General features: G+C 54.2%; 2 protein-coding genes and 1 long non-coding RNA gene across 5 annotated transcripts; 1 reads left to right on the plus strand and 2 right to left on the minus strand.

Annotated features, from left to right (window-relative positions):
* Positions 1 to 1,915: 1,915 nt before the first annotated feature.
* LOC119111595 (uncharacterized) lies at positions 1,916 to 3,629 on the minus strand. The gene is made up of 3 exons (XR_005095595.1): positions 3,598 to 3,629; positions 2,905 to 3,150; positions 1,916 to 2,614 (listed from the first exon to the last, which is right to left on the minus strand). It is a non-coding gene; the product is annotated as an uncharacterized LOC119111595 (long non-coding RNA).
* A 22-nt stretch (positions 3,630 to 3,651) lies between these two features.
* LOC119111603 (heterogeneous nuclear ribonucleoprotein U-like protein 1) lies at positions 3,652 to 20,032 on the minus strand (the record flags this gene model as incomplete). The annotated part of the gene is made up of 14 exons (XM_037235414.1): positions 19,738 to 20,032; positions 13,606 to 13,710; positions 12,927 to 13,266; positions 12,397 to 12,481; positions 11,709 to 11,815; positions 11,242 to 11,455; positions 10,924 to 11,020; positions 10,540 to 10,652; positions 10,117 to 10,401; positions 9,718 to 9,840; positions 9,409 to 9,537; positions 7,679 to 7,847; positions 4,762 to 4,941; positions 3,652 to 3,806 (listed from the first exon to the last, which is right to left on the minus strand). Coding segments are annotated over exons 1-14 (2,244 nt in total), but the record flags the coding sequence as incomplete, so codon positions are not given.
* Positions 20,033 to 20,473: 441 nt separating this feature from the next.
* On the plus strand, positions 20,474 to 26,761 carry Prosalpha7 (proteasome alpha7 subunit). 3 transcript variants are annotated; one of them, XM_037235432.1, is made up of 7 exons: positions 20,474 to 20,529; positions 21,514 to 21,653; positions 22,106 to 22,188; positions 24,182 to 24,305; positions 24,960 to 25,205; positions 25,531 to 25,743; positions 26,458 to 26,761. In XM_037235432.1, the coding sequence occupies exons 2-7, from the start codon at positions 21,633 to 21,635 to the stop codon at positions 26,530 to 26,532; spliced, it is 762 nt and encodes a 253-aa protein (XP_037091327.1). In that variant the 5' UTR covers positions 20,474 to 20,529; positions 21,514 to 21,632; the 3' UTR covers positions 26,533 to 26,761. The 3 variants fall into 3 exon arrangements, with proteins under 3 accessions (XP_037091327.1, XP_037091333.1, XP_037091320.1); XM_037235438.1 differs by having other exon boundaries at positions 20,511 to 20,583; XM_037235425.1 differs by lacking the exon at positions 20,474 to 20,529 and adding an exon at positions 20,536 to 20,632.
* The last annotated feature ends 177 nt before the right edge of the window (positions 26,762 to 26,938 follow it).

The raw sequence follows: 26,938 nt of genomic DNA on the forward strand, positions 1-26,938 counted from the left end.
ATCCACACACGGTTCGGTTTTCTCGACACCTGTTTGCCCGCACGGTCCCCCCCCCCCCCCCTAATGGTTATCCCCCAACGCTCCGAATAAGTACCCGTTCGCCTTCAGTGGGGACAAAAAATGAAGCACAATGCGAGCTCTCCGATTCCTGAAATGTTGAGCATTTACGGTCGGTCACGGCCAGTTATAAAACCACAGCCAAACTTTGTGTTGCTGATGAAGGCGATCATTTTCTGGCCACGTGACACGGGTTCCCCAGGCCCTAGAACGTCAGCGGTTTGTCCAACTGGAGTTCAGCAGCCTTCGGCACGCATTTTTGAAACCCTCGCAATGAACACGAGCGAATCATCCCAGCGGGGTGGGTTACGGGGCGAAAAACTCCGTTGGAGGCGTGCCCGGCTCCATGTGAAAGGTCTGAAACTTCCGGCTGACACTGTGGTCCTCTAACCGATGTGAGCGCTCTGAGTAGACTCCCGACTAACGCTATGCACCCATCGTTGGCATAACCACCGCGATCACTAGCGCTCCACAAGGGGGTTGCAGGACAACGTACGGACTAATCGAAAAACGACGTGGCGTATGTGGCGCTACCCTGGTGCTAGCGTCCCCCTTGTTGCCTGGCCGGGTGGACTGACTCTCCCACCGTCAGCTCCCCCGCGACGAGTGTGCCTAATTAGCGGGCAGACACCGCTGCTATTTGTGATACGGGGCAGATATTTCTCCATTGCTATCGACAGCGCGCGCTTTTTCTGGCGCCTCCGTCGGGTAAGCCGAGCCGACTCGAGCGCGTCGCCACGGCCAGCGGCCGCTGATCGGGCCGCTTTTTCAGCGGGTCGCCTGTTCTCCTCAATCAAATGCTGAACAGACATTAATTACCGCTAAAATAGTCTACACCCAATTACCGCGGACGTGGAGCGCAAACAGGCGGCCCCGGTCCGTTCCGCGCCGCCGGCGCCCGTTCCGGCCGGCGCGGCGGCGCGTTCCGCCCGGCCGGGCCGCGCCGACGCCGGCAGACGTCGCGCCGGCGCCGACGGACGCCGCGTCGGTAACGACAGAGAGGGCGCGAGGCGAGGTGCGCGCGCGGGGGTGGAGGAATGAGCCGCGGGGATGCAAGACCCCACGAGTTGGAGGGTTCGCGCAGGGCGCTGGGCGGATATTAAGTGGAGCTAAGGGAGTAACGAACAGGACTGATACTGTACGGAGCGGCAGCGCGGCGTGGAGCTGGAGGGATGCTGCCAGGACGGATAATATAACGGCCTGTGCGACCCGTGCATTTGCTACGCTGGGCAACGGCCAATGTCGATGGTATGAACCTGACGCGAGACTCCACACAGGGGCCAGCGGACGCGCCAGAGCGCCCAACAGGCACCAGCGGGACGCGCCACACCAGCAACGAAGGCCGCTCACTAACTGAGGCAACAGCGAGAAGTCGCGGGTCTTTCAGCTATAGGACGCTAGGACGCTGTTGGCAGATGATTAGGTCTGGCATGACGCATGAGACGTCTCGCGATTTACCGTTGTGAGCCGTTTCACTGTTAATCTGCCACCTATGGCGACAGGCATCAGAGTCGTGGAAGAGCGGCCCGGAGACATCAGAGTGCACGGACGTCGTCGACTGCCGTTGGGTGAGCCGCAATTGCGTCGGAGTCTGGGTGCCAGCCAGTGGTCGAACCGCCGCATTGGTGCCGGTCCCACGTACGCCTCGCTACCCCTGTCTGGTGGTCTGGGACTGCTGATGACGGGCTGGCGGCATCGGCGGTGGTGCCCGGTGTCACAACCCACGCATCGGCCTCATGCGCTCACCTTCGACTTGCTGCTCGTCCAAAACGTGACTGAATTCGATCGTCGGAGATATCTTGCGTATTCCGACTGGCACATCTCGCGGGTCGCCTCGCCGTCCACTCCAAACGCCACAGATGAAAATTTATGTGTATGTGTGCAATTGAACATCAACACTCTCCCAAATCTTGTACTTTAAACGTTTACGATCCGGTTCCAAAGCTTCGATGGAGAATCCCGCTGGAAACCAAAGCCGACAACCCCACCACGCTTCCTGAAGCCATGCATTCGGGCGTGCCAGCTCTAGCGGGGCACGACACACATGAGTGATGTTCTAGCGTTAAAAACAAATGTCCAAACCGTCGTTACGAAGGGAATTAATGGTAAAAATACACGGGAGCGACGCATTGTTCCGATCCGGCCACCACGACTTTTGTCTCGCTTACACAGCTAGAAACAAGGCGTTCTGATCCACGCACAGTGGTGATTACACCGGCCACGTACACGCACACACACACACAACGACGCAGGTACAAATCAATAGCCGTGGAACTAGCCGGCGCGCCTCGCCCAGAACTAAAAGTACCTCGCCGAGTTCGCCGCCGCGCTTGGTTACACACAAGAACCGGGTCCGCACGCGCGCGCGCCGCTCGGGCGGGGGTCGGCCGTGACCTTCCGACTGACGCCTCGCTGTCGGGCGGCGGCGCGCCCGCGGCCCGTGCGGAGATGCGATGGAAATGTACGCGCAGGTGGTGCCATCTGTGGCCGCCTAGGAGCGGCCGTAGTTGCCGCCGGCGCCGCCCTGCGAGCCGTACGACCCGGACTGGCCGTAGCCCTGCGCTCCCGGGGAGAACGGCCGGTTAGAGCACGATAGCGATGGAACGACAGCGGCAGCCACGCAGGTCTCCAAGGAGATCAAACGACCAGTTAGCGCACGCATGACGCGATCCTCCAGTCCCCTACATCACACGGCGCATACGCTGGTCCAGCTCCCCCCCCCCCCCACACACACGTGACGGACGGCGCTCAACACCACGGTCGATTCACCATAGCCAGTTGTGCCCATGCCGCCACGATCGGGCGCCCCGGAGAACGGCACCACGGCTGTACGCGCCCACTACGTACCTGACCGTAGCCCTGGTAGTATTGGCCGTAGCCCTGCTGGCCGTAGCCGCCCTGCTGTCCGTACTGCTGGCCGTAGCCGCTCTGGCCGTACTGCTGGCCGTAGCCGGCCTGTTGGCCGTACTGCTGGCCGTAGCCGGCCTGCTGACCATATTGCTGGCCGTACTGCTGGCCGTAGCCGCCCCAGCCCTGCTGTCCCCACTGCTGCTGGTAGCCGCCGGACCAGGGCTGCGGCTGCTGCTGGCCCCACTGCGGGCGCGCCGCCACACACAAGCAAGGTCACGCACCGCGTCTCAGCCGGCTGCTGGCCTCACCAGACCACCACACATACAATCAACGGTCGCCTCACCAGGCCACTATACATACGACCAGCAGCCGCCTTACCAGGTCACCACACATACCGACCAGCAGATGCCTGGCCCAAGACCGGGCCATAGCATACCAGGCTCCGTCACAATGGGAACACCGGTCAACATTCATCCCGGCACCCGACACAGTGCCGGTAGGCAGTGGGAGATTGGAACGACGCACGGCACCGGGACAGCGTAGTAATCCGATCCAGATGACCCCCCTTACAGACCCGCAAACTACACCTTCGCTCACCGCACGGCCACAAGCCGCCGTCGAGCCCTCCTCCCCCGGACCCACAAAATACTAAACAAATCGGCCCCTCGTCCCGCCCGGCCGCGCACTCACGTTGCCGCCGCCGCCGCCGCGGTAGTTGTCGCGGCCGGCGCCCCACCAGCCGCGCCGGTCGCGGTCGCCGCCGCCGCCGCGCGCGCGGTTGTCGCGCCAGTTGCCGCCGCCGCCGGCGCGCGGCCCGTCCCGCCAGCCGCCCGGCCGGCCGTCGCGGTCGTAGCGCGGCCCGCCGGCGCGGTCACGGTGGCCCCAGTTGTTGCGGAAGCCTGCACCGCGGCCTGCCGGCCGCCCCCGTTAGTGGCTGCCACGCGCCTGCGCCAGGCCGGTCGCCGGCGGAGCACCGCTCACTGCCCGGCTGTGGCTGACTGCGAGGGGTGGGTTGTGTGGTCGCCGTTGGCCGTGGCTACGCGGCTGCTGTTGACTACGAGGGGTGGGTTGTGTGGTCGCCGTTGGCCGTGGCTGCGCGGCTGCTGTTGACTACGAGGGGTGGGTTGTGTGGTCGCCGTTGGCCGTGGCTGCGCGGCTGCTGTTGACTACGAGGGGTGGGTTGTGTGGTCGCCGTTGGCTGTGGCTGCGCGGCTGTGGTTGACTACGAGGGGTGGGTTGTGTGGTCGCCGTTGGCCGTGGCTGCGCGGCTGCTGTTGACTGCGAGGGCCGGATTGTGTGGTCGCCGTTAGCTGTGGCTGCGCGGCTGTGGTTGACTGCGAGGGGTGGGTTGTGTGGTCGCCGTTAGCTGTGGCAGCGCGATTGTGGTTGACGGAGTGGACGCGGCCGTGCGGCTACGTCGGTGAAGCGGTACATGTCAGTTGTATGAGCAGCGGCGAGAGTGGTAATGGTAGCCAGGGCGGCTGGACCGCTATGTTCCGAGCGGACAAGCACAGTCAGTTCTAAAAGTAGGCAACATTAGAAGACGCGTGCACGTAGCATAGCCCAGACACAAACATAAAACAATGACAAAAGCATCCTAAGCACACACGACATTGAGGTGCGCCTTATGAGTGGTTCCCACCTTCACATCATTTCGGTGACAACTGACAGCGAACTGCTGACGCACGCCTGACTCGGCCGAACGTCGGCAGCTTACCGCCGCTAACCCACAGAGGGGCGCACCCGGCGCTGGTTGGCTTGGCGCGCGCTCCGACACTCCCTGCAGCCCCTGACCCCACAGGCCACCACGCCAGCCCGGGTCACGACCTGCCCGCGGCGCGGGACGACACTCACGGTCGCCGCCGCCGCTGTTGCGGTTGTCGTAGCGGCCCTTCTTCTCCCAGGGCGGCAGGTACCCGGCGTCGCGCGCCTCCTTGGCGTACGTGTCCACCAGCTTCTGGGCGGCCTCGCGCTGCTCCTCCAGGAACTCTACCTCGTCCAGGTAGTCGCCCACGTCTGGCAGCTTGAAGGCGGCTGCCGGCCGCGCGCGCGCGGGACGCAGGTCAGCATGGGCGACCGGTGCACACGCTACGGACGCTGGCGGCCGGAGGGACGGGCGGCAGGAGGGGTAAGGAGCGGGCGCCGGCCGCACGACCATTCGCCACGTAGGCCGGGCGTCATCTGTCTCCTCCCGCCAACCCTGGACAAACTAGACGGCGGTCAACACGCCCATGACCGATGCCTAGCCGTCGGTTGGCTGTCGTCGGACAGATAGCAGCATCGGGAGGTGGAGCCCACGCCGCAGCGCCAGAGGCCCCTGACTGGGTGCGCACAAACGCCGCAACGTGCGTAGACAGTGGTGAACTGCTTACCACGGAAGGCAACGCCACGGGGACATCAGACCACGCCGCCGCGCCAGAGGCCCTAGCCTCGGTGCGCACAAACGCTACAACGCGCGTAGGCAAAGATGAACTGCTTACCACGGAAGGCAAAGCCAGGGCGACACTGGACCACTGGACTGCCAGGTAACGATAGCACATCCAGTGCGATGAAATCGATACTGTTCGCGGGACAAAGTCAACCGTTTCGACGTGGCAAAAATACCACAGTGGGTTAGCGAAAACAAGACATGGACGGGTGAAAATGGCCCACGTCCGAATGGAAGGGACAAAAAGTTATGATACACTGGTACTTGAAGGTGTAACCGAACGTCATTCTAAAACAACAGTATCTGCTCACCCCGGCAGATATTCGATGTTTTTATAACAAGAAACTAGGGGTAGATATATGTACGTATGTATGTACGTATGTGTATGTGTATGTGTATGCATATGCATACGTATATGTATATATATATATATATATATATATATATATGTGTGTGTGTGTGTGTGTATACACGCTTGCCAATCACCGGAGGACATGGTTAAACTGTGAAGATGTGACCTAAAAGTATCTTCCCATTACCGCATGTAGGGCCACTCCACCATACGCAGGACATACACACAATACCCCACTGGTTGCAACACAGATGGCGAACAGCACATGTCGGGCACCGATTTACCAGTTCTGCAGCAGCTGCCCGGCCAAATATCTCCGATTCCAAACTGGAGCAGATGGGGAGAGGGATGGGGGGGGGGGGGAGTACACGCTTGTTGGTCGATTCCTTAGTCGCTCCACGGTGACACAACGCCTCGCCGTAAGGTACGGTCGGCCGCGCCGGTTTGGAATTCAGGGAGCGCGGCGGCGAAGCCCTTCTCCACCCTCTCGACAACGGTCACTTTACATTACACACACACCGCAGTAATGTACTCTGCGGTGGGTCATGCACCAGTGGTGGACTGCAGATGGTCTTGTGCGTGTGCATCGGACCGTGTGATGATGAGCAGGAGTACAAGTCCATGCTCCTCGAATCTCATCTCGTGGTGCGGTGACCGCCCATCACCGGGTCCTGACATGACCTCTGAAGGGCGACTGTCCTCGGCATGACTCGACAGTGTCACAAACGTGCGTGTCGCTTCGAGCGACATGGAGACGGAATAAGGTAAACAGTACTGCCTACCTTTGCGTAAGTGTTCCTCGCCAATGCTCTGAACAACTCGCGTAAATGTCGCCAGCGTGGTTGGACACCACTGGCTTTGGTTACAGGCTGACAAAGTGGTACCGGTCGGATTCGGCAGGGCATCTTCGTAGCGGGGTTTATTCTACTCTCTCACGCCACCACGGCCCCGACGCGGCTGGAGCAGCCCACGAGCTACCTGAGTGTTCGCAATGCGGGACCGGTCTGAGAATCAACTCAGACCGATCGCGTTAAGAAGAAATTAGGCGGCACCGAATGGCCTAACGTAGTACGTGATGAATGCGTCAGCTTGGTTAGAAATGCCTGATTCGACGGGGCACACGCCACAATACAGGACACTTATATGAGCCCGACAGAAAAGGTATACACGTGGCGTGGAACACTGAGGCTCTCATGCATTTTCGCAGGGAACTACCCGGCAAGCACAAACTCCAAAGCCCGTGGGCAGTACCGTGGGAACTTTCCCAAAACTTTCCTACCGTGGGATCCCTTCTGCCAAGTGACCAAGCACATCTGTCTGCCGCAACGTCTCTCCTCCGATCACGTCAGCTGCGGGATGGCCTAAATTGACGACCTGCTGGTACAGGGGCCAGCTGCTTGTACCAAACCGCAGACCACACAGCTATCGCAATCCGCTGGAACAGCTTACCCTACCACCTGTGGCGCTGCAGACATCTCCCATTGGGAGTCCAATGGTAGAAGTAACACAAACCTGGCCATACTCACGAGACGTTGTAGGATTATACTCGCCGCATAGTGCTGGCGTTGACACCAGCAGCTTCTTTTTACTGATAGGACTGCCTACTCTATACTGCTGGCCATAGGCCCAGTCTGCCTTCTTCCTCGTACGCGAAGCGAGCGAAAGCGCGCCGAAGAGAGCCGTCAGCGGAAACCAACGTCGCCAGCCGCACATTGGGGCAGGTACTTCCCAACCATTAAAGAGCATGCATAAGTGGGGGACAAAGAGAGAGAGGGGGGGGGGGAGGGGCGCCAGCGTCCGTCCTGAGATCTCGCCAGAGGTGCAGGAGAGGAAGGAGCGAGGGTCACGCGTCTCCAAACATCACGGGCCCGGCGAACACACGCACCAGCGCACAGCACGCACGCAAACACGTCTGGGGCCCCGTCCGCGGAGCGTGCTGCCGCCCGCCGCCCGGCAACCCATACTCACCGTGACCATCGCTCCATACGTACCCTTCATCTCGAGCACGGCCGAGTCTGGCACGTCCTTGCCCTCCTCGCTGGTGCGCTTTTCGATCCTCTTCTTGAATTCCTCGTCCGTGGGCACGATGACCACGGCCCGGCGCTTAAACCCCGCGAAGTTGCGCATCTTGCGGCGCTGCGCCGACTGGTATACATTGGTCTGCGAGGCACGACAATCGGGCAGTGATGAGAGCCTGGCTGGAGGCGCCGGCCGTCCCCTCCCGCCCCCGGGACCGCCTTACCTGACCACGCGCGCCTCGCTCGCCGCGCCGCGCCCACGCCGGGCCTGCCATCTGACGCGGGCGTTCTCGGCTCGCGCCTCGCCTCGCTAAAAAGTCCGAGTCTGGAGTCTCGCCGGACATTGTTTTCGCGCCACGCTGTCGGGCGCGCGGCCCGCCGGGCCGTTCTCGCCACCCCGCTGGGTTTCTTGCGCTCGGCGTCTCGCGTCACGTCGCTCCGCTCGCGCCCCGCCGGGCCGCCCGCGCCGCGCTGTCCGTTCCACCGGTCGCTCGGCTGCTTCGCTCGCATCGCGTCGCTGCGCTCGCGCCGCGCTGTCCGTCCGGCCGGTCGCTCGGCCACTTCGCCCGTGACGCAGTCGATCCTGTGAGAGCGCCGCGCCGCGTCGGCCGCCGCCGCGGTCCGCCCCGGCGTCTCTCCGCCCGCGCCGTCACGGCTCCCCTCCGCCTCCCCACAGATCCGCTGGCACCCCACCAGCCGCGTGTCGACATGCCTCCCCTCCAGCCCGCCACCGGCGTTCGGTCCGCGCCGCCGCGTGTCCAGTACTGAGCTGTCTCCATCGTCGGCCACCGTCTGCGCGGCCCGGCGCGCCCCGCGCCGACAACCGGGCACCCATCGCCGCCACAGGGGTCACAGCCCCTGGAGTCCCCACCACAGCCGCCGCCGCCGCGGGGCACACACAGCAGCAGTTCGCGCGGATCTTGGTGTACACAGGCGCGAACAGGCCACAGTCAGACCAGCGGCCGCACACGCGCCGCCAGCCGCCGTCGCGGACGGCGACACTGCAGACACCAGGCCTCCCGGCCTCTGCACACAGTCAGCCAAGTCAACACACCAGCCGCGCGCACACGGCGACCCGCGCCATCCGAGCGCCACAGCCCCGCCGGCTAGTCTCGCGTGACAGCGCGAGCCGCGTCTTCGTTCGCAGCCCGACGCCCACACCACAGCCCACACTGTCTTGGTCAGCTGCCCGCCGCACGCGCACAACAGCCTGCTCGAAGAGCGGCGGCCCCCAGCGCGCACTCCCCACGCCTCGCTCAGTACCTGGACGCGCAACGAGTGAACCGAACGCCGCTCCCGCCCCCGACAGTCGCCGCACGGCCGCGAGGGCCGCGCCGGCTCACACCCGGCCCCGGCTCGAGCGGCGCCGGCCGTCCGAGCTCAGCCACGCGCTCCCCCTCTCGTTCTCCAGACGTGTGCCCGACAGCGCCGAAGCGGAGTCGCGTCGCCTGCCTGCCTGCTTACCGTGGCGCGTGTGCCGCGTGCCCGCCCGCGAGGTCCGACAAAGAAAGGAAGCCACTCACCTGGCGCGCCGCCGAGGACGCGGCGGCGTGCGCCGGCCGAGCTGAAAGGGGACCGTTAGCGTCACCTACCTGGGCTCACCTGTGTCCGCCCGGCTCCTCCGCTCGCCGCCGGCACTCACCTGTGTCTGGCGGGAGGCGGCGGCGTCTGACCCGGCCCGCACGCTGCCCGGCGGCCCCTACCTGGTCGATGATGTAGTTGCGGCGGCGCTTGCACGCCATGTCCAGCAGCGTGTTGAGGCAGCGCGTGCACATGGCAATCAGCTGGTCCCAGCGGCCGTGGTAGTTCTTCTTGCGCGGCAGGCCCATCACCTGGCGACCGGCGGGAGCTCAGGCGGCGACCGTCACTATGCAGGAGAGCCCACCCCCACGTCCACCAGGCACAGCTAAGAGTTCACACAACGACGGACAGCGAGACCAAAGACTACAAGAACCAGAACATCCATACAAGTTGACAGTCCATGATGTGAAGACCCAGCCTGCACTACTGACCTTCATTTTGTCGATAAGGCAGTTGGTGCCGAGAATGTTGATCTTCATCTCCGGGTTATCCTCGGTGTACTTGTTGGCCCAGGTCGTCTTGCCGGCGCCAGGCAGACCCACCATCATGATCATCTGGAACCAGTCAGCGCCCTCATTCCACGCAGCGCCCGCGCATAGCCATCCCTCGGGGCCTTCCAGTCCCGAGCCGTCCCACGCACTCGTCCGAACCGCCGCGCGAGAGCACTGGAGCACTAGGACCCCACTCAACCGGCGCCAAGACTCGACGACCGGCACCGCACGAGAGAGAGCGAGCCCGCCACCGCACCAGCGCACGGCGTCCCGACGGCGCGAGCCAAACACGAAGCCAGCCGCGCCCGCGCAGCAGCCCGACTCCCTCCTCGCACTCACCGTGCAGTCCTGGCGCTTGGTTGGCCCGACGGTGCCACGCACGCGCGCCTCCTCCGGCGCCTGCTGGCAGAACACATAGTCCTCGAGTTCGGCCGGCGCCGGGAACCACGCCTCCTCCAGCTGACCCATGTTGACGGCCAGCGCGCAGTTCTTGGAGAGCACGTGCGGGAAGAGCGCGGCGGCGTCGGCGTCCTCGCCGAGCTCGGAGCGCGGGAACTCGTACGCCAGGTCCTGGTACTCGCCGTTCACCGTGTAGTACATCTTGATGGTCTCCTCGCCCAGGTCCTGGCGATAACACGCCAGATGGTGATCGTGAGGGACACAACAGCGACAAGGATCTGGTGTGAGGATCAGCCACCGCAGCAATGACAGACTGCTGACAGACACACAAACCCCCGATCTGACGACGCGGGTGCCACTTACAAGATAGGCTCCAACTACGTCTCCCTCAGTGAACTTCTTTCCATAGTCCTGGAATTTGAGGTTGGTCGAGAACTTGGCCGTGCCACCGTACCCGTAGGTGAACGGTTCCTCGCCTGGGGAGATCAGACAGCTGTCATGGTTGGCGAGTAGTACTGGGCATTCGGCGCACCACATCGTTCCAGCGCCTCTCCAAATTGAGGCCGCAGTGCATGGCGCTCTGTTCGACCGTCAGTTCAGGCTGGGCTGGAGCAGATGGTCGGGTCCATAACCAAGACCGACTAGAACCTATGCAACGTCGAATCGCTGCACCCTGAACCATGACCCTGCACTTCCACCCCGATCCGGACCGGGCCTCGCGCCCGGCTCCCAGCCCGCTCCACCCACCGAGCTGCATGGAGCAGCGGTCCAGGGACCAGCCGACGCGCAGCACGTGCGGGTTCGCCTCCTGCGTCAGGTGGCCCACGCCGTTGTGCTTCGTGATCTGAAACGGCACCGACCGGTCACAGCACGGCAGCCAGCTGGCTGGAGCTTGCGGGCGCACCGACCGCAAGTGGCTACGCGGCCTGCCACCGCCCAGTCATGCGACAACACCCCGACGCACGCTCGCCGTCACCGAACCTGGCGGCGAACCACACTCCCGAATACCGCCGTTTCGACCGAACAACGCGCTGTCACCGGGCGCCGGTCCGTCAGCCCGCCCACCTTGGCCTCGAAGCAGAGGCGGCCCGTCTTGAAGCCGTGCGTGGCGCGCGCGCCCGACCAGATGAAGCCGAAGCCTTCGGTGGAGAGCGGCGTGGCCGAGCAGCGCGTCTCCGCGTCGATCACCAGGCTGAGGTCCGAGTTGTACCAGTCGAGCACGACCTTGGACTGGTCGAACTCGGGCTCGTTCTCCTCCACGCGCACCGGCGTGGCCGGTCTGTGGGTCGGAGGTGTCGTCAGAGGGCGTAAGCTCACATGTCGGTGGCGGTTGGTTGGCAGCTCATGCTCAGACTGGCCCTCGCGCCAGTCTCAAGGGACGTCCATTTTGGATAAGTGTCCAACCAGCCCAAAACACATAAATGCAAGATTTGCCAGGGCGAATTTATTCACTGCCAATGCAGTCCCTCCCATATCTAAGAATTGACTACACATGGCAGCACTTAGTAGCGTGACTGCCTGGCATCACCTACCTCTTCTCCTCTCGTTTGTCCGGGGAGCGACCCCTCTTGATGCCACGCTTCTCCTCCTCCTTGATTATCTGAACCTCATCACCCTGGCTAGACCCATCTGTTGCATTCTGTGAATGAATGCCACCTTGTTGAGGACATCAAAATGATGGCATTTACAGAACGAGCACATGTAGGAGAATGCAATGCAACACATCCAGACATATTTTTCAGTGCTACAATCATTAGTCTAGCAAACCAGGGCAGCAACCTTCTGGCCATCACCTCTGATACTGACCTCCAGGCCATCTACCCTGACACTGACCATCTGGTCATTTTCCCTAATACTGACACTCTGACCATCACCCCTGATAATCTTCTGGTCACCAACCCTGAAGCTGACCTTTTGGTCACCTACCCTGATATTGACCTGGTCATCTTCCCTGATACTGACATTCTGGCCATGACCTCTGACACTGACCTTCTGGCAATCCCCCCTGATACTGACCTGGCCATCACCTGACACAGACCTTCTGGCTCTCACCCTTGTCACTGACCTTCCAGCCATAACCCCAATACTGGCCTTATGGCCATCAACCAGACACCGACATTCTGGCCATCACCTGACACTGACCTCCTGACTCTCACCCCTGACAGTGATGTTCTACCCATTACCCTGACAAGTGACCTGGTCATCACCCCTGACACTAACCTTCTGGCCATCACCCCCAGCCTCCTTGTCATCATCCAGGTGAATCTCCTCCACCTTTGCTTCAGCCTTGATTGTTTCTGGAGCACTGAAAATGTTTTTAATGTTATTCATGAGTTTTTCATGTTTCCTTTCCAAACATCAACAACTTAGCAATGTCTGCCTGTTGCCTGAACAGCATCATGCCTATGCAATCTGACCATGGCTAAGTAAGAGTTCTTTATTTTTAGTTCTGACCCATCACTTGGTACAAACAGCAAATTTTTGTTAAGAACTGGAGTTTGAGACCTCATTATTGAAAGGTAACTTGGGCTCCAAGCAGGCACTGCATAGCAAATCTTAGAACTTGAGCTCACAATTTTAGCTTGATCTTGAGCAACATTGCATCAAACAAAGATGGAAGCTACTAATAAGTTGACAAGTTACAAATATTTGAGCCTTACTATTAAAACAAAAAGGTTGTAAGCCCTAAAAGCTATTCCCTCGCCCTACAAACAACTGCTGCTTGAGCTACACCCACTACAATCACTTACTCAGCCATTGGCTTATCTTCTATATCTCCATTGTCAGCCTGCTCTGATTCCATAGGTTCAGAAGCATTTGCTTGCTCTAGCTCAGCACCAGCCTCCTCAGACTTGATTTTCTTTGCGGGTGGCTGATCCTCAGCCTCTGGTGCTGAGCTTTCTGCCTCAACTGGCTCCGGTGCTGCACTCTCAGCCTCAACTGGCTCCGGTGCTGCACTTTCTGCCTCAACTGGCTCTGGCTCTGGGCTCGGCTCGCTGGGCTCAGGACTTGGCTCCCTGGCCAGCACTGGCTCGGGGCTAAGCTCCTTGGTGGGCTCTGGGGTGGGCTCCTTTGCAGGTTCAGGCTCATCTGTTGAAATCAAACCAAACTCAGTGTCCCAAAGGTGCCTGGCACCATGAACATGACACTTCTATGACATGAAATGATATAACTAAAGCATAGATGGAGAGAAAATAATCGCAAACAGTATGACAGTAAGAAAAGTGCTGGTGAGTGTAAAAGCAGTAAAAAAAGATCAGACAAGTCTGAAAACAAGGTCAATAGGTAGTACAAAAATAGGTTTTCATAAGGACATTATTTTAATTAACAATAAGCATTAATTCAAGTTACTTGACCTACAGCATTTCATTTAGTTGATTACTTCAATAACTACTGAAGCAATGGTAAAACTAGCACACATTAGCACACCTTGCTCATCTGGCTGAGGTTGGTCACCAGACTCATCTGGTTCTGATGACCCCAGCTGATCATCATCAGATGGTTCAGTAGCTTTGGCTTCCTCACCTTCTCCTCCTATAGGAAATACAATGACATGTCAACTGCTTTTCAGATAAGCTTGTTTCCTAGCAGAACCGGCGCCTCTATTTAAGCGCCAGAACAATGTTTTAAACAATTTTCACAACTTATGACACAAAACCAAACATAGTTACCAAACATATACAACAAACTGCAATTCAATGCATAACCATGCAAACCCAACATAACAGGCCCAAAAACAAGCATCCCACTGCCGTGTCTGCAACTTGGGTGTTTCTTGGTGTTTTAAGCCAATACATTTTGTTCTATACAAATATACACTGGAAAAAAAGAAAAAAATTGTTCTCGGTGAGCGACGTCGGATGGAGGCAAGCTGTTCCTGCAACTCCGACAGCATCGCGCGCCACACTCACAACTGAACAAGGGATACCGCTTGCGGGTTACAGCCAAATCTCTACCATATCACACACAATCTTTCCTTGTAATGCATTCCGTGCCCAGGCCTGTTGCTGCTCACCAGCACGTGTTTAACCCACTTACCGTCCAACAATACCGACGCCCCCATACACCGGGCCCGAGCCCACAGTCAAAACAATAACAGCGTCTCTCGGCGGACCAGGGAGAAGTGCAGAGAATATCTCGTACATGGCACGATTCAACATTTCTGGATACAAAAGTATTTGGTGTCACACTTAGATGTTATTCTGTGTTGGAAAACTTGATGTTTCCTGGTATAATGCATACCAGGATATTTTGTACTCCAGGATTGTGACTAGGTATAATGAAATATTTTGCACTCTATCATGATGCAACAAGAACAGCTTTAAATAAAACCAGAAGGTGCAACAGCCCGAAAATTGCTGCTTCCACCAAAAGCCTTGTATCGATATCTGCAAGAGCACAAATCTTGCATCCACCAGGCTAAGATGCCCAATAGCAAGCTGCCTATGTTGCCACCTAGGTATTTGATAAACCATGTTTGGAAATGTGAAAAATAAAACATGTGAATGTTGAATGGAATCGCCTTTGAACAATACCAGGAAATTGGAAACAAGTACCAGAATCACACCGGTCTGTAGATTAGCAAAGCTCTCACTTCCTATGCCCTATGCAGACCAACTCAAACTTCCTGACAACCCACCACTGACGACGAACCGCATTAATTGCCAAGGATGCAACGAACATTCATAGAACACCGCACGCCCAATCACCTACCGCAGACAGCCGCCTACCCACGCGCCACCACTGTGTCATGGCAATGCAAATAGGGGAATCGTTTGTAATTCAGCAACGGAAACGTCTCCACTATTCAGTGGCCTGCGCCCGCCTCCCAGCTCAGGTTGGAGGTTCAACATAGCAAAACTCTCCTATTGGTTTTAATGATTCACCTCCTTGTGACCGCTTTGTTGAGCATAAATATTCTGCTCGCGCTCATGCCTTGAACAGACTTGTAAACATTTGGAGGGAAGCTGTATAAAGATGGGCATCACGATTATGAAGGACTTATTTGTACTCATCCAGAACCACCATGTGCTTGGATTTTTGGCCACTTCCTGGTATCAAGAGCACAAAAATGTCATGGCAGCTGTGGATTTAAATCAAGTTAAATTTGTCACTTCAGGGTGTGAAATTAAAGCTGGTAATTCAGGCTTTACAAAAATGTCCTTTTCAGTCAAAGAACATTACTATAAATAGCCAAAAAACTGTTAAGAGGCACCCATCTCTCTACAGCAAAAACACCATGACACCAGAGTAACATGAACTGGTAACTTTGGCCTGGCAAATTAAGGAGAAGGGTTTGTTAGGACAAAAACATCAATTCATTGCAACATAAATTATATTTCACAATGATATCAGTTAAAGCTCATCAAAATCCAATGACACCTTGCAATATCTGCCAGTCAGCAGAGTGACTGACAGAGTGCAAAATACAAATAATTCCTTCTCCATAATCGTGATGCCCATCTCCATACAGCTTCCCTCCAAATGTTTACAGATCTGTTCAAGGCATGAGCACAAGCAGAATATTTATGCTCTTGACAAATCAGTCACAAGGAGGCAAATAATTAAAACCAATTGGAGTTTTGCCATGTTCAGCCTCCAACCTGCGTTGGGAAGTGGGCGCAAGCCGCTGAATAGTTGAGATGTTTCTGACGCTGAATTGCGAGTGATTCTCTTGTTTGCATTGCCATGCCAGTGGTGACACATGGGTAGGCAGCAGTCTGTGGTAGATGATTGAGCATGCAGTTTTCTATTAATGATCATTACATCCTTGGTAATTAACATGGTTCATCATCAATGGTATTCAAGTCATGTTCAAGTTTGAGTTGATCTGCATAGGGCGTAGGAAGCGGGAGCTCTGCTGATCTACAGACCAATGTGATTCTGGTACTTGTTTCTCATTTCCCAGTATTGTTCAAAGGTGATTCCATTCAATATTCACACACTTTATTTTTTACATTTCCATACATGATTTATCCTATACCTAGGTGGCAATACAGGCTGCTTGCTATTGGGCACCTCAGTCTGGCAGGTGCAAGATTTGTGCCTTTGCAGACATCAATATATGGCTCCTAATGAAAGCAGCAAGTCTCAAGCTGTTGCACCTCCTGTTTTTATTTTGTTCTGACAGCAGTAAAATGAATTTTTCCAAAAGCTGTTCTTGTTGCATCATAAAGTACATAATATTCCATTTTACCTAGTCACAACGGTATTCTTCAAGTACTTCACCTTTTTCAGAAGAAGAAAAATCTCCACCGCGAGCGTTTTACGCGCAGTGCGGCACGGGCCCAACCAGCTCGCGTTAGCAGGATTGCCCAACTTTGAAATTATACATTCCGAACGACATCTTTAGCACCAAAAATAAAGAGCAGGCAATTAACATTATTCACTACGTCGTTTCGACCACTGCTACTCACAATACTCGCATGACTGCCTATCATCTTCAAGAAATAACCATCTGATAATATAATAATTTCGGCCACAAACAGGTCACATGATTTTTAACACGCAGACAGCCGACGATTTACAGCATGTACTAAAAGGGCAACATAAGCACCAAATTACGTACCTTCGAGCAATCAAGAAAAGTATCCCACTTCTTCACATTCGTGTCTCGAATTGATATTTCCAAACAGACAGCACAGAGAAAAACCCAACAATGTCGGCGGAACTGAAGCATTTCGAGCATTCTTAAAAAACGGACCAAGCCACGGGAACCAAACACCGAAGCCAAGCCAACGTTTTCGGTACGGTACATTGACGTCTATTAGCGCAGTGCATCTCATACACGAGTCCGGATAATGTGATTCACACTTATTAGGACCAAACACATCGTGACGACATTGTCGCTTAAACTACAACACTTGGGTTCAATTAATATGACTACTCCGTTGCCGTGACATGCTGCCATCATGTCGTGCGGAGGGACTGTCGTAGTACCCTCTTAAAGTAGTGCACCTCTTGTACAATTCCAACGAGCAAGGCTTGAAATCGCTCTGACATCCAGAGACATACTCTGCCGAGATAATATGCCAACAGCCACGCTAAGGAAACGGATCAAGCCTCGGGAAACGAAGACTGAAGCAAGGCCAGCGTTTTCGGTACGGTACATATACGTCTGTTAGCGTAGTGCACCTCACACACAAGTCCAGATCATGCCATTCACACTTATTAGGACCAAACACATCTTGCTGACGATGTCGGTGGATATGCCAGACCACGGTCCGATGAATAAGACTCATGCATTGCCATCAGATGTTGCCGTCATTGGCGGACGGACTGCAGTAGCACACTCTTCAAGTAGTACACCTCTTGTATGATTCCGGACTCGTGTGTGAGGTGCACTACGCTAACAGACGTATATGTACCGTACCGAAAACGTTGGCCTTGCTTCAGACTTCGCTTCCCGGGGCTTGGTCCGTTTTCTTGGGGTGGCTGTTGGCATTTTGTCTCGGCAGAGTACGTCTTTGGATATCAGAGCGGTTTTTAGGTTCCGCCGATTGGAATTATACCAGAGGTGTACTACTTGAAGAGGGTGCTACTGCAGTCCGTCCGCCAATGATGGCAACATCTGACGGCAATGCATGAGTCTTATTCATCGGACCGTGGTCTGGCATATCCACCGACATCGTCAGCAAGATGTGTTTGGTCCTAATAAGTGTGAATCGCATGATCCGGACTCGTGTGTTAGGTGCACTACGCTAATAGACGTATATGTACCGTACCGAAAACGCTGGCCTTGCTTCAGGCTTCGTTTCCCGGGGCTTCATCCGTTTCCTTAGGGTGGCTGTTGGCATAATATCTCGGCAGAGTATGTCTCTGGATGTCAGAGCGATTTCAAGCCTTCCTCGTTGGAATTGTACAAGAGGTGCACCACTTTAAGAGGGTGCTACGACAGTCACTCTGCACGACATGATTGCAGCATCTGACGGCAATGCATGAGTCTTATTCATCGGACCGAAGTCTTGCAGTTCCATCGACATTGTCAGCACGACGTGTTCAGTTCTAAGGGTGTGAATCGCATTATCCGGACTCGTGTGTGAGGTGCACTACGCTAACAGACGCATATGTACCGTACCGAAAACGCTGGCCTTGCTTCAGTCTTCGTTTCCCGAGGCTTGATCCGTTTTCTTAGCGTGGCTGTTGGCATATTATCTCGGCAGAGTATGTCTCTGGATGTCGGAGCGATTTCAAGCCTTGCTCGTTGGAATTGTACAAGAGGTGCACTACTTTAAGAGGGTACTACGACAGTCCCTCCGCACGACATGATGGCAGCATGTCACGGCAACGGAGTAGTCATATTAATTGAACCCAAGTGTTGTAGTTTAAGCGACAATGTCGTCACGATGTGTTTGGTCCTAATAAGTGTGAATCACATTATCCGGACTCGTGTATGAGATGCACTGCGCTAATAGACGTCAATGTACTGTACCGAAAACGTTGGCTTGGCTTTGGTGTTCGGTTCCCGTGGCTTGGTCCGCTTTTTAAGAATGCTCGACATGCTTCAGTTCCGCCGACATTGTTGGGTTTTTCTCTGTGCTGTCTGTTTGGAAATATCAATTCGAGACACGAATGTGAAGAAGTGGGATACTTTTCTTGATTGCTCGAATGTACGTAATTTGGTGCTTATTTTGCCATTTTAGTACTTGCTATAAATCGTCGGCCGTCTGCGTGTTATAATCATATGACCTGTTTGTGGCCGAAATTATTATATTATCAGATGGTCATTTCTTGAAGATGATAGGCAATCATGCGAGCATTGTGAGTAGCAGTGGTCAAAACGACGTGGTGAATAATGTTAATTGCCTGCTCTTTATTTTTGGTGTTAAAGATGTCATTTGGATTGTATGATTTCAAAGTTGGGCAATCCTGCTAACGGGAGATGGTTGAGCCCGTGCCGCACTGCGCGTAAAACGCTCGAGGTGGAGATTTTTCTTCTTCTAAAAGAGGTGAAGTACTTGAAGAACACCGTCACAACCTTGGAGTACAAAATCTCCTGGCATACATTATACCAGGAACCATCAAGTTTTCCCAACACTGCACTGTCCCACTGGCACCTGGGGTATCAAATAAGATGACAAAGGGTACCAGGCATGAACAGCTACATTCATCCACAGGGTTATACCCATTGTGACAATATCAACTGTCATATCAGGCAGCACAGCCTCAACCAAACACCTTGTCAATGAAGAGGAGGCCCAACATAAAAGGTTCCCGAGGGATGCAAAGGCACACCATACATTGACAAGAATCCTGCGCTATAAAGACAAATCTGGCGCGCCCCTCGTAATTCATTGCACATATCGCGGCAATGCCATAATTATTACATTGGGTAAGCGTTGAAAATAATTACTAGTACACATCAATACCCCTGGCAACAGCCATCCAGGCTCACAGCAGAAAAGCACCAATTAGGCGCCACAGCATAACGTCGGCGAAATCCATGCCCTTCAGACTTACTCCAAGCTCGAACCACAATTACTGCATTAGACACGAACACCTTCATAACATGTGCTTCCACACCGAACGAATGGTAAAATTTTCAGAGTGTCGAACACTTACCATCATCAGCGAGAACCTCACTGTCTAGTGCATCTTGCAGACGCTTGACCAGCGCGGCCTTCAGTCCCTTGGTGTCCAAACCCCTCTGCTCCAACTCCACCTTCAACTCAGCAACCTTCAACTTTGCTGGATCCAAACTCATTTTCACTTGTTAAGTATCAAAACCAGAAACCCGACTTTGCATATAAATAATCGCGGAGCCACTGCACAAACACGGTTTTACGCGCCGACCGCACTTTCCCCACGCGACCGCGTGTGTGTGTGATGGCGGCGTCGTACGACAAATTCGGCGCATCCCTCCCTGTTTTTCCAGAGAAAATGGGCGCCGGATTGTTGGCGTTGATTTGAACATGAATACTGGTGGCGGAGGATAAAAAATATGTTTCCAATGGCTATTTGCTTTATATCATTGTTGAGCAGCTCATAAGAAAACATTTCGTATTTCATTTGCTTGCTCGTAGGCTATCAAGAACGGGACAGCTTACCGAAATCAGCTTGTGATACTCAACTAAAATTAGCCTCAGATAACGACGTGATAGATAAAATCATCGATTTCTGAATTAAATAAAAAGTTATTTTAATATTCAAATCAATTTACTTTCTTGTAATGGCTTTTAGTAAGATTTTTCTGCTGGCGAGCAGAAATGCTAGTCACTACCGATAATAATAGCGATTATCCATGACTATCAAAAGTATGTAACTGGCGCGGTTGGGACATTTCTCAGCGCAGGGAGCTGTGCTCGCCGTTAAAGCTTTGCGTTTATAGCCGCGACCGGCAGGCCGCGGTATCGCGTGAGTGTCCGAACAGTCACGACTTGTGCTGTCGTGACGGGTGTCGGCGTTACGGTTTGTGCTGGGTGGTGTGCCGAACGTTTTTTTTGCTGCTATTCACTTGGTATGTGCATAGTTAAGTGGGACAATTCGTTTGCATGATGTGTAATGGGCACGGAATATGCCACGAATTTTCCAACTGCGTTCCAAGAACGAGTGTAGAGCCACAATTTCAGTTAGATTTCAATTGTAACATTCCAGGCAGTTGACAAAAGCATCATTAAACCACCAGCATTAGCTTTTGGTTGTGATATTCATGCATTCAGCCATAAGGTCCTCACAGCACTTACACAACCTCATTGCAAAGGAACTCTGCATGCATTTGCTGAGGTCAGGCCAGGCTGAATCATCTGGATTTTTCATGTCCCTTTATTGTGCCAAAGTGTAGTAGCAGAACTTTTCACATTACAAACAGAACATTATGACTGCTCCATTTACTCTGCACCTGCAGTAAGGTTTTTGATTCTTTTTCAATGCTAGGCTAGACATTTTCATTGCAGCATGTATTTTTGTAGTCTGGACATGTATTACATCATTTTTGAAATCACAATATGGCAGCAGCATGCTTGCATCTACAGCTAAATTGTTTGTGTGAGCCCAAAGCTGTATGGAAGTGTAACAGCATGAAGAAAGAATTCTGGCAATCCCAGTATGGGTCTTACTTTTCTGGCAGATGTAAATCAACTCAGCATGCATTCCACAATGTGTTAATATCAGTAAATGCAACTAATAGTTGTGGGTGCAAGCAGGGAATTAAGTAGGTAGAATCTTAAGTAGGGAAGTGGTGGAGAAGCAACTGGCAGGGAACAATGAGCCAGCAGTGGATAGCATGACAAAATATTAACATCACTACCGCCTATGTGGTTGATAATTGAAATGCTGGATACTGCTGATGCTTCCTGTGATCATCACAGTATGTGAGTGTGACCAGTCTGGCTGTTCCAGAGCTCTTTGTGTGGCACCTATAAGGCTACACTGTTTGTGTTGCACAGTATTCAAGAAAATATCAGTGTTTTAGCAGCAGCTTTGGACTCTGCATAGCAGACATAATATAGGACCCAGAAATGAGTTCTATTGGCACAGGGGTGAGTCCAAAATAAGGTGTTTTGTTCTTTTTGACAGCTGCCTTCTGGTGGCAATATTTTGTGGAATTGCTGGTGTGTCAAATTTATTGTGATATGTCTGATCATAATTTGTGTATCCTGTTGTTAGTCAGCTTAAGGTATCTGTGTAAATAGGCTGCTAGCAGTTGTTAGCTCCTGTGATGCAGCATATTTGTGCCATTTGTTATGCTATGAAGAATTCACATATTGTGGAACAGCATCACTAAGTTTTTATGAACTGTGCACTTCCTCTGGCTGAACACATCATGTACCAAAACCATGTTGCCAGTGAGTGCATGTGATTGTTTTGATTATGTTGCCAGGTAATTGATGATCTCACAGCATTTGGGATGTTTTACTACATGGTGTTGCCGCTATAGCTGTACAAGATCCCAGATGCTAATGATCCATATGTAAATCCATACTCTTTTCAGTATGATCTTTCGGCCTCCCAGTTCTCACCAGATGGCCGAGTATTTCAAGTAGAATATGCACAGAAGGCTGTTGAAAACAGCGGGTGAGTTGGCCATAAGAAAGATGTAGTGGTATCTGGCCATCTTAAGTGGTCAGGAATTAACTAGCCCATTGGTATTAGTATATTTGATCTGTGAACTGAAGGTGTAGGGCATGTTCTGAATGAGGCAAGCATGTTATATTTATGACATATTGTGTGGCTTAGAATACTGAAAGTCATCACTTATGACACCAGCCTGGTTGCTCCATGTGGTCCTCCCTGTAGATAGCCAGGCTGACATTTCTCTCATGATGTTCCGCTGTGATATATTCTTGGATACAATCACCTGATAACTTGGAAGAGCAACTGCTCTGGTCATTTTTGTGGCATTTCTTTGCTGCAGGTGTAAGGTACATTTTTCTAGAGGATAACTTGAGCAATGTGCTAAGGTTTTGTCACTGTCTTTCATCAGTGATGCTCCAGTAATATTGAGTTGAATATGTGGCAGGAAATCAAGCAAGTTAAAAATAGCAACATGACAGAGCATGCAAGTGCGAGTCATAATATGAACTGCACTGTTTGGCCAGCATATCGGTTTCACATTGTTTTGTTCAAGGGTATGCTCCACATTTGAAGACATTTAGGCAAGCATCAGGTATGATGAAATGAGGTCACTTGCCAATGTTGTTTTACCTATTGGCACACAAAAGATGGCTCTAGACAACATAATTTCACGATGTAGTAGATCTGCTCCTTAATACGCCGTTCGTTTGAGTACGTCATGGAACGATTTTATGATGTCATAGTCACTGTCAGACTGGCCACGTCATAATTGTCATTGTAGTGGACGGGCTGACTCACTTGTAGTACTTCAACTTGTCGAGAGGTGGCATGTTAAACATGCATGTTTGCTGAACGCGAATGTCGCAACGTGGGCTCGCTTTGACCCGTCCGCGCGGTGTTCTTGTATATTTGTCCGTGACTTTATATTTTTTACTTGCATTCACATACTGTGTTATACTGGTTTTTCAGTCTGTTCAATTTCCAGCCTCATTTTCATCATAAATAAGTTCTTCTGCCGAAATTCCTGTTCTATGCTGCTTAAGACCTGACTCGTGTTCGAAGCCCGCGCTCAAGGCTTTCAACTGGTTCAAGGTCAACTGTGAATGGTTGATGTCACGAATCGTGTCGACATACGCCAGATGCGAATAATTCGATACGAACATTTTCCTTGACATTAGCACGGCATGGCCATGGAGATGGTGGTAGTTCACGTGACGTTTCTATGACGTCGTAGCTGTAACCTCCAGAAAGGCGGCGCGGAAAAGGCTGCACGAGTTTGCATGCATAAAGCTCAGGAACAGGATCGATTGAGGTCTTAAAGAGGGCATACCTGTGAATTGCATTGAATGATCTTCAAGATGGTTGTCTCAGTTTAAAAATCTATACAGACTAGTGGTACGCCCCTTTTAAAGCCCATCAAAGTGACTTGGACCAAAGTTATCTTAACAACTAATATATTTTAAATTGAAGCAATTCCATCCCTGTCAAGCAGTTCATGTCTGCATACAGTTTGATATCACTCAAGCAGTGAAATTCCCCCACAGCTTTGGAAAGATATACATAAACACCTCAATGGAAAGCTAAAATATGCCTGACTTCCAAAGACCGACGATTCTGCAATATGTGTGTTTACATGGTCCTTGGCGCTTATGACGTCAGACCTGGCACAATACGCTTGTGATTTAGATGGAGGCCTGTTTTCCTTGGAGATTCCCTCCGGTTTTGGCTCTCGAAGATGTTCGACATGTTCTAATTTTTATGAAAATAACATTGGGCTCGTAACCCATATTAGGTAGTGTAAACCCCAAAGGAATCTGATCTAAACCTGTTAAAACGCGGTGCGCAATGTCCTCTTGGTCAATAGCCACGCTCCCCACGATTATGAAGGTGTTCATCAGCTGTGCGGCTCGCATGCCAAACGTGCCTGTGCGCGATTGGTGGGCGCTGTGGGATCACAGAGCGACGACCGACTCCGGACTGCTTCGACTGGCAGGACGGTGATCGGCCTGCGCGGCAAGGACGGCGTCGTGTTCGCCGTGGAGAAGATCGTCACCTCCAAGCTGTTCGAGCACTCGGCCAACAAGCGCATCTTCACGGTCGATCGGCACGTCGGTCTGGTACGCTCGTCATCGGCCATCGGTGTGGCGATAGTCCCTATGTCATCGGCCATCGGCCTGGTTATGGTCCCTGTTATCGGCCATCGGTCTGGCGATGGTCTCTGATGGTCCCTGTGTCATCGGCCATCGGTCTGGCGATGGTCTCTTATGGGGTGTGTCGCCGGCCATCGGTGTGGCGATGGTCCTTGTGTCATCGGCCATCGGTCTGGCGATGGTCTCTGATGGTCTCTGTGTCGTCGGCCATCGGGATGGTGATGGCCCCTGTGTCATCAGCCATCGGTCTGGCGATGGTCCCTGTGTCATCGGTCATTGGTCTGGCGATGGTCCCTGTGGTGCACGGCCGCCACAGGAAACGTGCCAAGACTGTGTGTCTCCGCGTCCATATGTCGTGACGTTTAGGATGTGTTCCGCTGATATCCGAACCACCATCCCTTTACATCCCCGTGTTTCTGTGTGGGCGTTTCGCGATGTTTACCCAGCAATCGTTCGTCCGTGCGCCACATCCCCGTGTGGACTTCGGCATCCAAGTGATGATTGCGTCCCCCTGACATGTGAAGCGCCGGCCCCACACAGGCTGGCGTGCGGCTGGCTACGCTGTCGGTCGCCTCGGCTACAGACGTCTGACCTGACCTGACATGACCCGCGCGGCGGCAGGCGGTGGCCGGGCTGATCGCGGACGCGCGCGCCCTGGCCGAGACGGCGCGTACCGAGGCGGCCAACTACCGCTCCGACTACGGAGCGCCGATCCCAGCCCGCCACCTGGCCGACCGGCTGGGCATGTACCTGCACGCGTACACGCTGTACTCGTTCGTGCGTCCGTTCGGCTGCAGCGTCATGATGGCCGCGTGCGACGACGACGGCCCGGAGCTCTTCATGGCTGATCCGTCCGGCGTGCACTTCGTGAGTGGTCGGCGACGGCCTCAGCTGGAGGACACGGGCTGAATCGGGTCGTGGTAGTGATCGAGGCGGGCGTTGCGCTGCGTGGGATTCACACTGAGTCTTGTCGTCTTTCGCGTTGTCGTAGGAAACGATGGCATGCTCTCCTCTGCACTCCATGGCCGTCGTTCACCGGATGTCTGCACGCGAAGGGTGTCGTTACAGCAGGAAGGTAGGAAGCTGGGAATCCTGAACATAACAACAGCGCGTCGTGGAGACGAGATGCGTGAGGGAGTGGCACATGGGGCCGCTATGCAATGGGCCCCGCTGACGGGGCTGATCTCCGCAGGGCTACTACGGGTGCTCCATCGGCAAGGCGCGCCAGGCGGCCAAGACCGAGATCGAGAAGCTGAAGACGGTCGACATGACGTGCGAGGAGCTCATCAAGGAGGCCGCCAAGATCATCTACGTCATCCACGACGAGGTCAAGGACAAGGAGTTTGAGCTGGAGCTCAGCTGGGTGGGCAAGCACACCGACGGGAAGCACAAGCTTGTCTCCAAGGTGGGCGGCCGGCAGTGGACTGCGGCTCTCGGGGTCAGCTGGTATTGATTCAGGCAGTGAGAGGTGTGAAGTGGCCATTGATACGTTGTCTGAACGTGTTAGGGTCGGGTACTGCATGGCCATGAAGCCAACGCGTATCGGTGGTCATTTGATGCCTGGTTTGTATTATTTGACATCTGGTGATAAATGTATATTTATATTTGTGCTGCATGCTTGAGCACTTTGTATTCTTACGGCGATGTAACGATAGCGTGTTCGGTAGCATGTGTTGCCTCCCTCACTCGTTAGAGTGGCATGTGTTGCCCCCCCCCCCCTCACCCGTTGGAGTGGAATGTGTTGCCCCCCCCCTCACCTGTTGGAGGGGCGTGTGTTGCCTCCCTCACCTGTCGGAGGGGCGTATGTTGCCTCCTTCACCCATTGGAGGGGCATGTGTTACCTCCCTCACCCATTGGAGTGGCATGGGTTGCCTACCTTACCTGTTGCATTGGCGTCTGTTGCCTCCCTCACGTGTTGAAATAGCACGTGTTGCCCCCTAACTTGTTGGAGTTGCGTACGCTGTCTCCTTCACCCGTTGAAGTGGCTCCCCAGTCACGTTTGTTTGGTCTGCTCCAAGGGCTCTGCGTGTGTTCTGTGCGTCTTCAGTCGGTGCCGTGATGTATGCAACCGCACGGGGTGATCCCCGGCACGTGACGTCTCACTGGGGCGCGGTTTCAGGAGGTGCACGAGGCGGCCGAGAGGTACGCCAAGGCGGCGCTAGAGGAGGACTCGGACTCGGACGAGGGCATGTGATCGCTGCCGTCTGGCTCGCGCAGCGCTGCGGCTGTGGCGCCGCGCTGGACTGTCGCGTGTCGTGCTGCTCTGCGGCTCGAACACGTCTCACTACACCGGGCTGGCGCTAGACCTGCTGTCAGAAGAAGAACAACGCATCGGCGGGCTTGGCGTGCGATTCCGCTGTGGTGGGCGCCGCATATTCTTCTTTTCTTTAAGTGATTCGCCAATACAACTGTGACACACCTGACTCCGTTTTCTATTCACTGACCGTCGGCCATTGTGACAGCAGATGCGCGTACTCCCTCGGAATACTGGGATCGGCGGCGGATTTGCGAACTTTGCCTTTGTAAACAAACCCGTGTCTCTCTCTCCTCTCTCTCTCATCCTCAATCTCTTCCCCCATCCCCTCCATCTGTCCTCTCTC

The sequence above is a fragment of the Pollicipes pollicipes genome, unplaced genomic scaffold, assembly GCF_011947565.3.
Source record: "Pollicipes pollicipes isolate AB1234 unplaced genomic scaffold, Ppol_2.1 Scaffold_2555;HRSCAF=2994_pilon_pilon_pilon, whole genome shotgun sequence".
NCBI classification, from domain to species: Eukaryota; Metazoa; Arthropoda; class Thecostraca; order Pollicipedomorpha; family Pollicipedidae; genus Pollicipes; species Pollicipes pollicipes.

Excerpts from the sequence above, each read along its gene's own strand:
- Prosalpha7 (XM_037235432.1), top strand. The coding sequence starts at position 21,633 with ATGAGTTCTATTGGCACAGGG. Across the intron at positions 24,306-24,959 it reads TCGATCGGCACGTCGGTCTG|GCGGTGGCCGGGCTGATCGC; the intron begins GTACGCTCGTCA and ends GCGCGGCGGCAG. Across the intron at positions 25,744-26,457 it reads AGCACAAGCTTGTCTCCAAG|GAGGTGCACGAGGCGGCCGA; the intron begins GTGGGCGGCCGG and ends GCGCGGTTTCAG.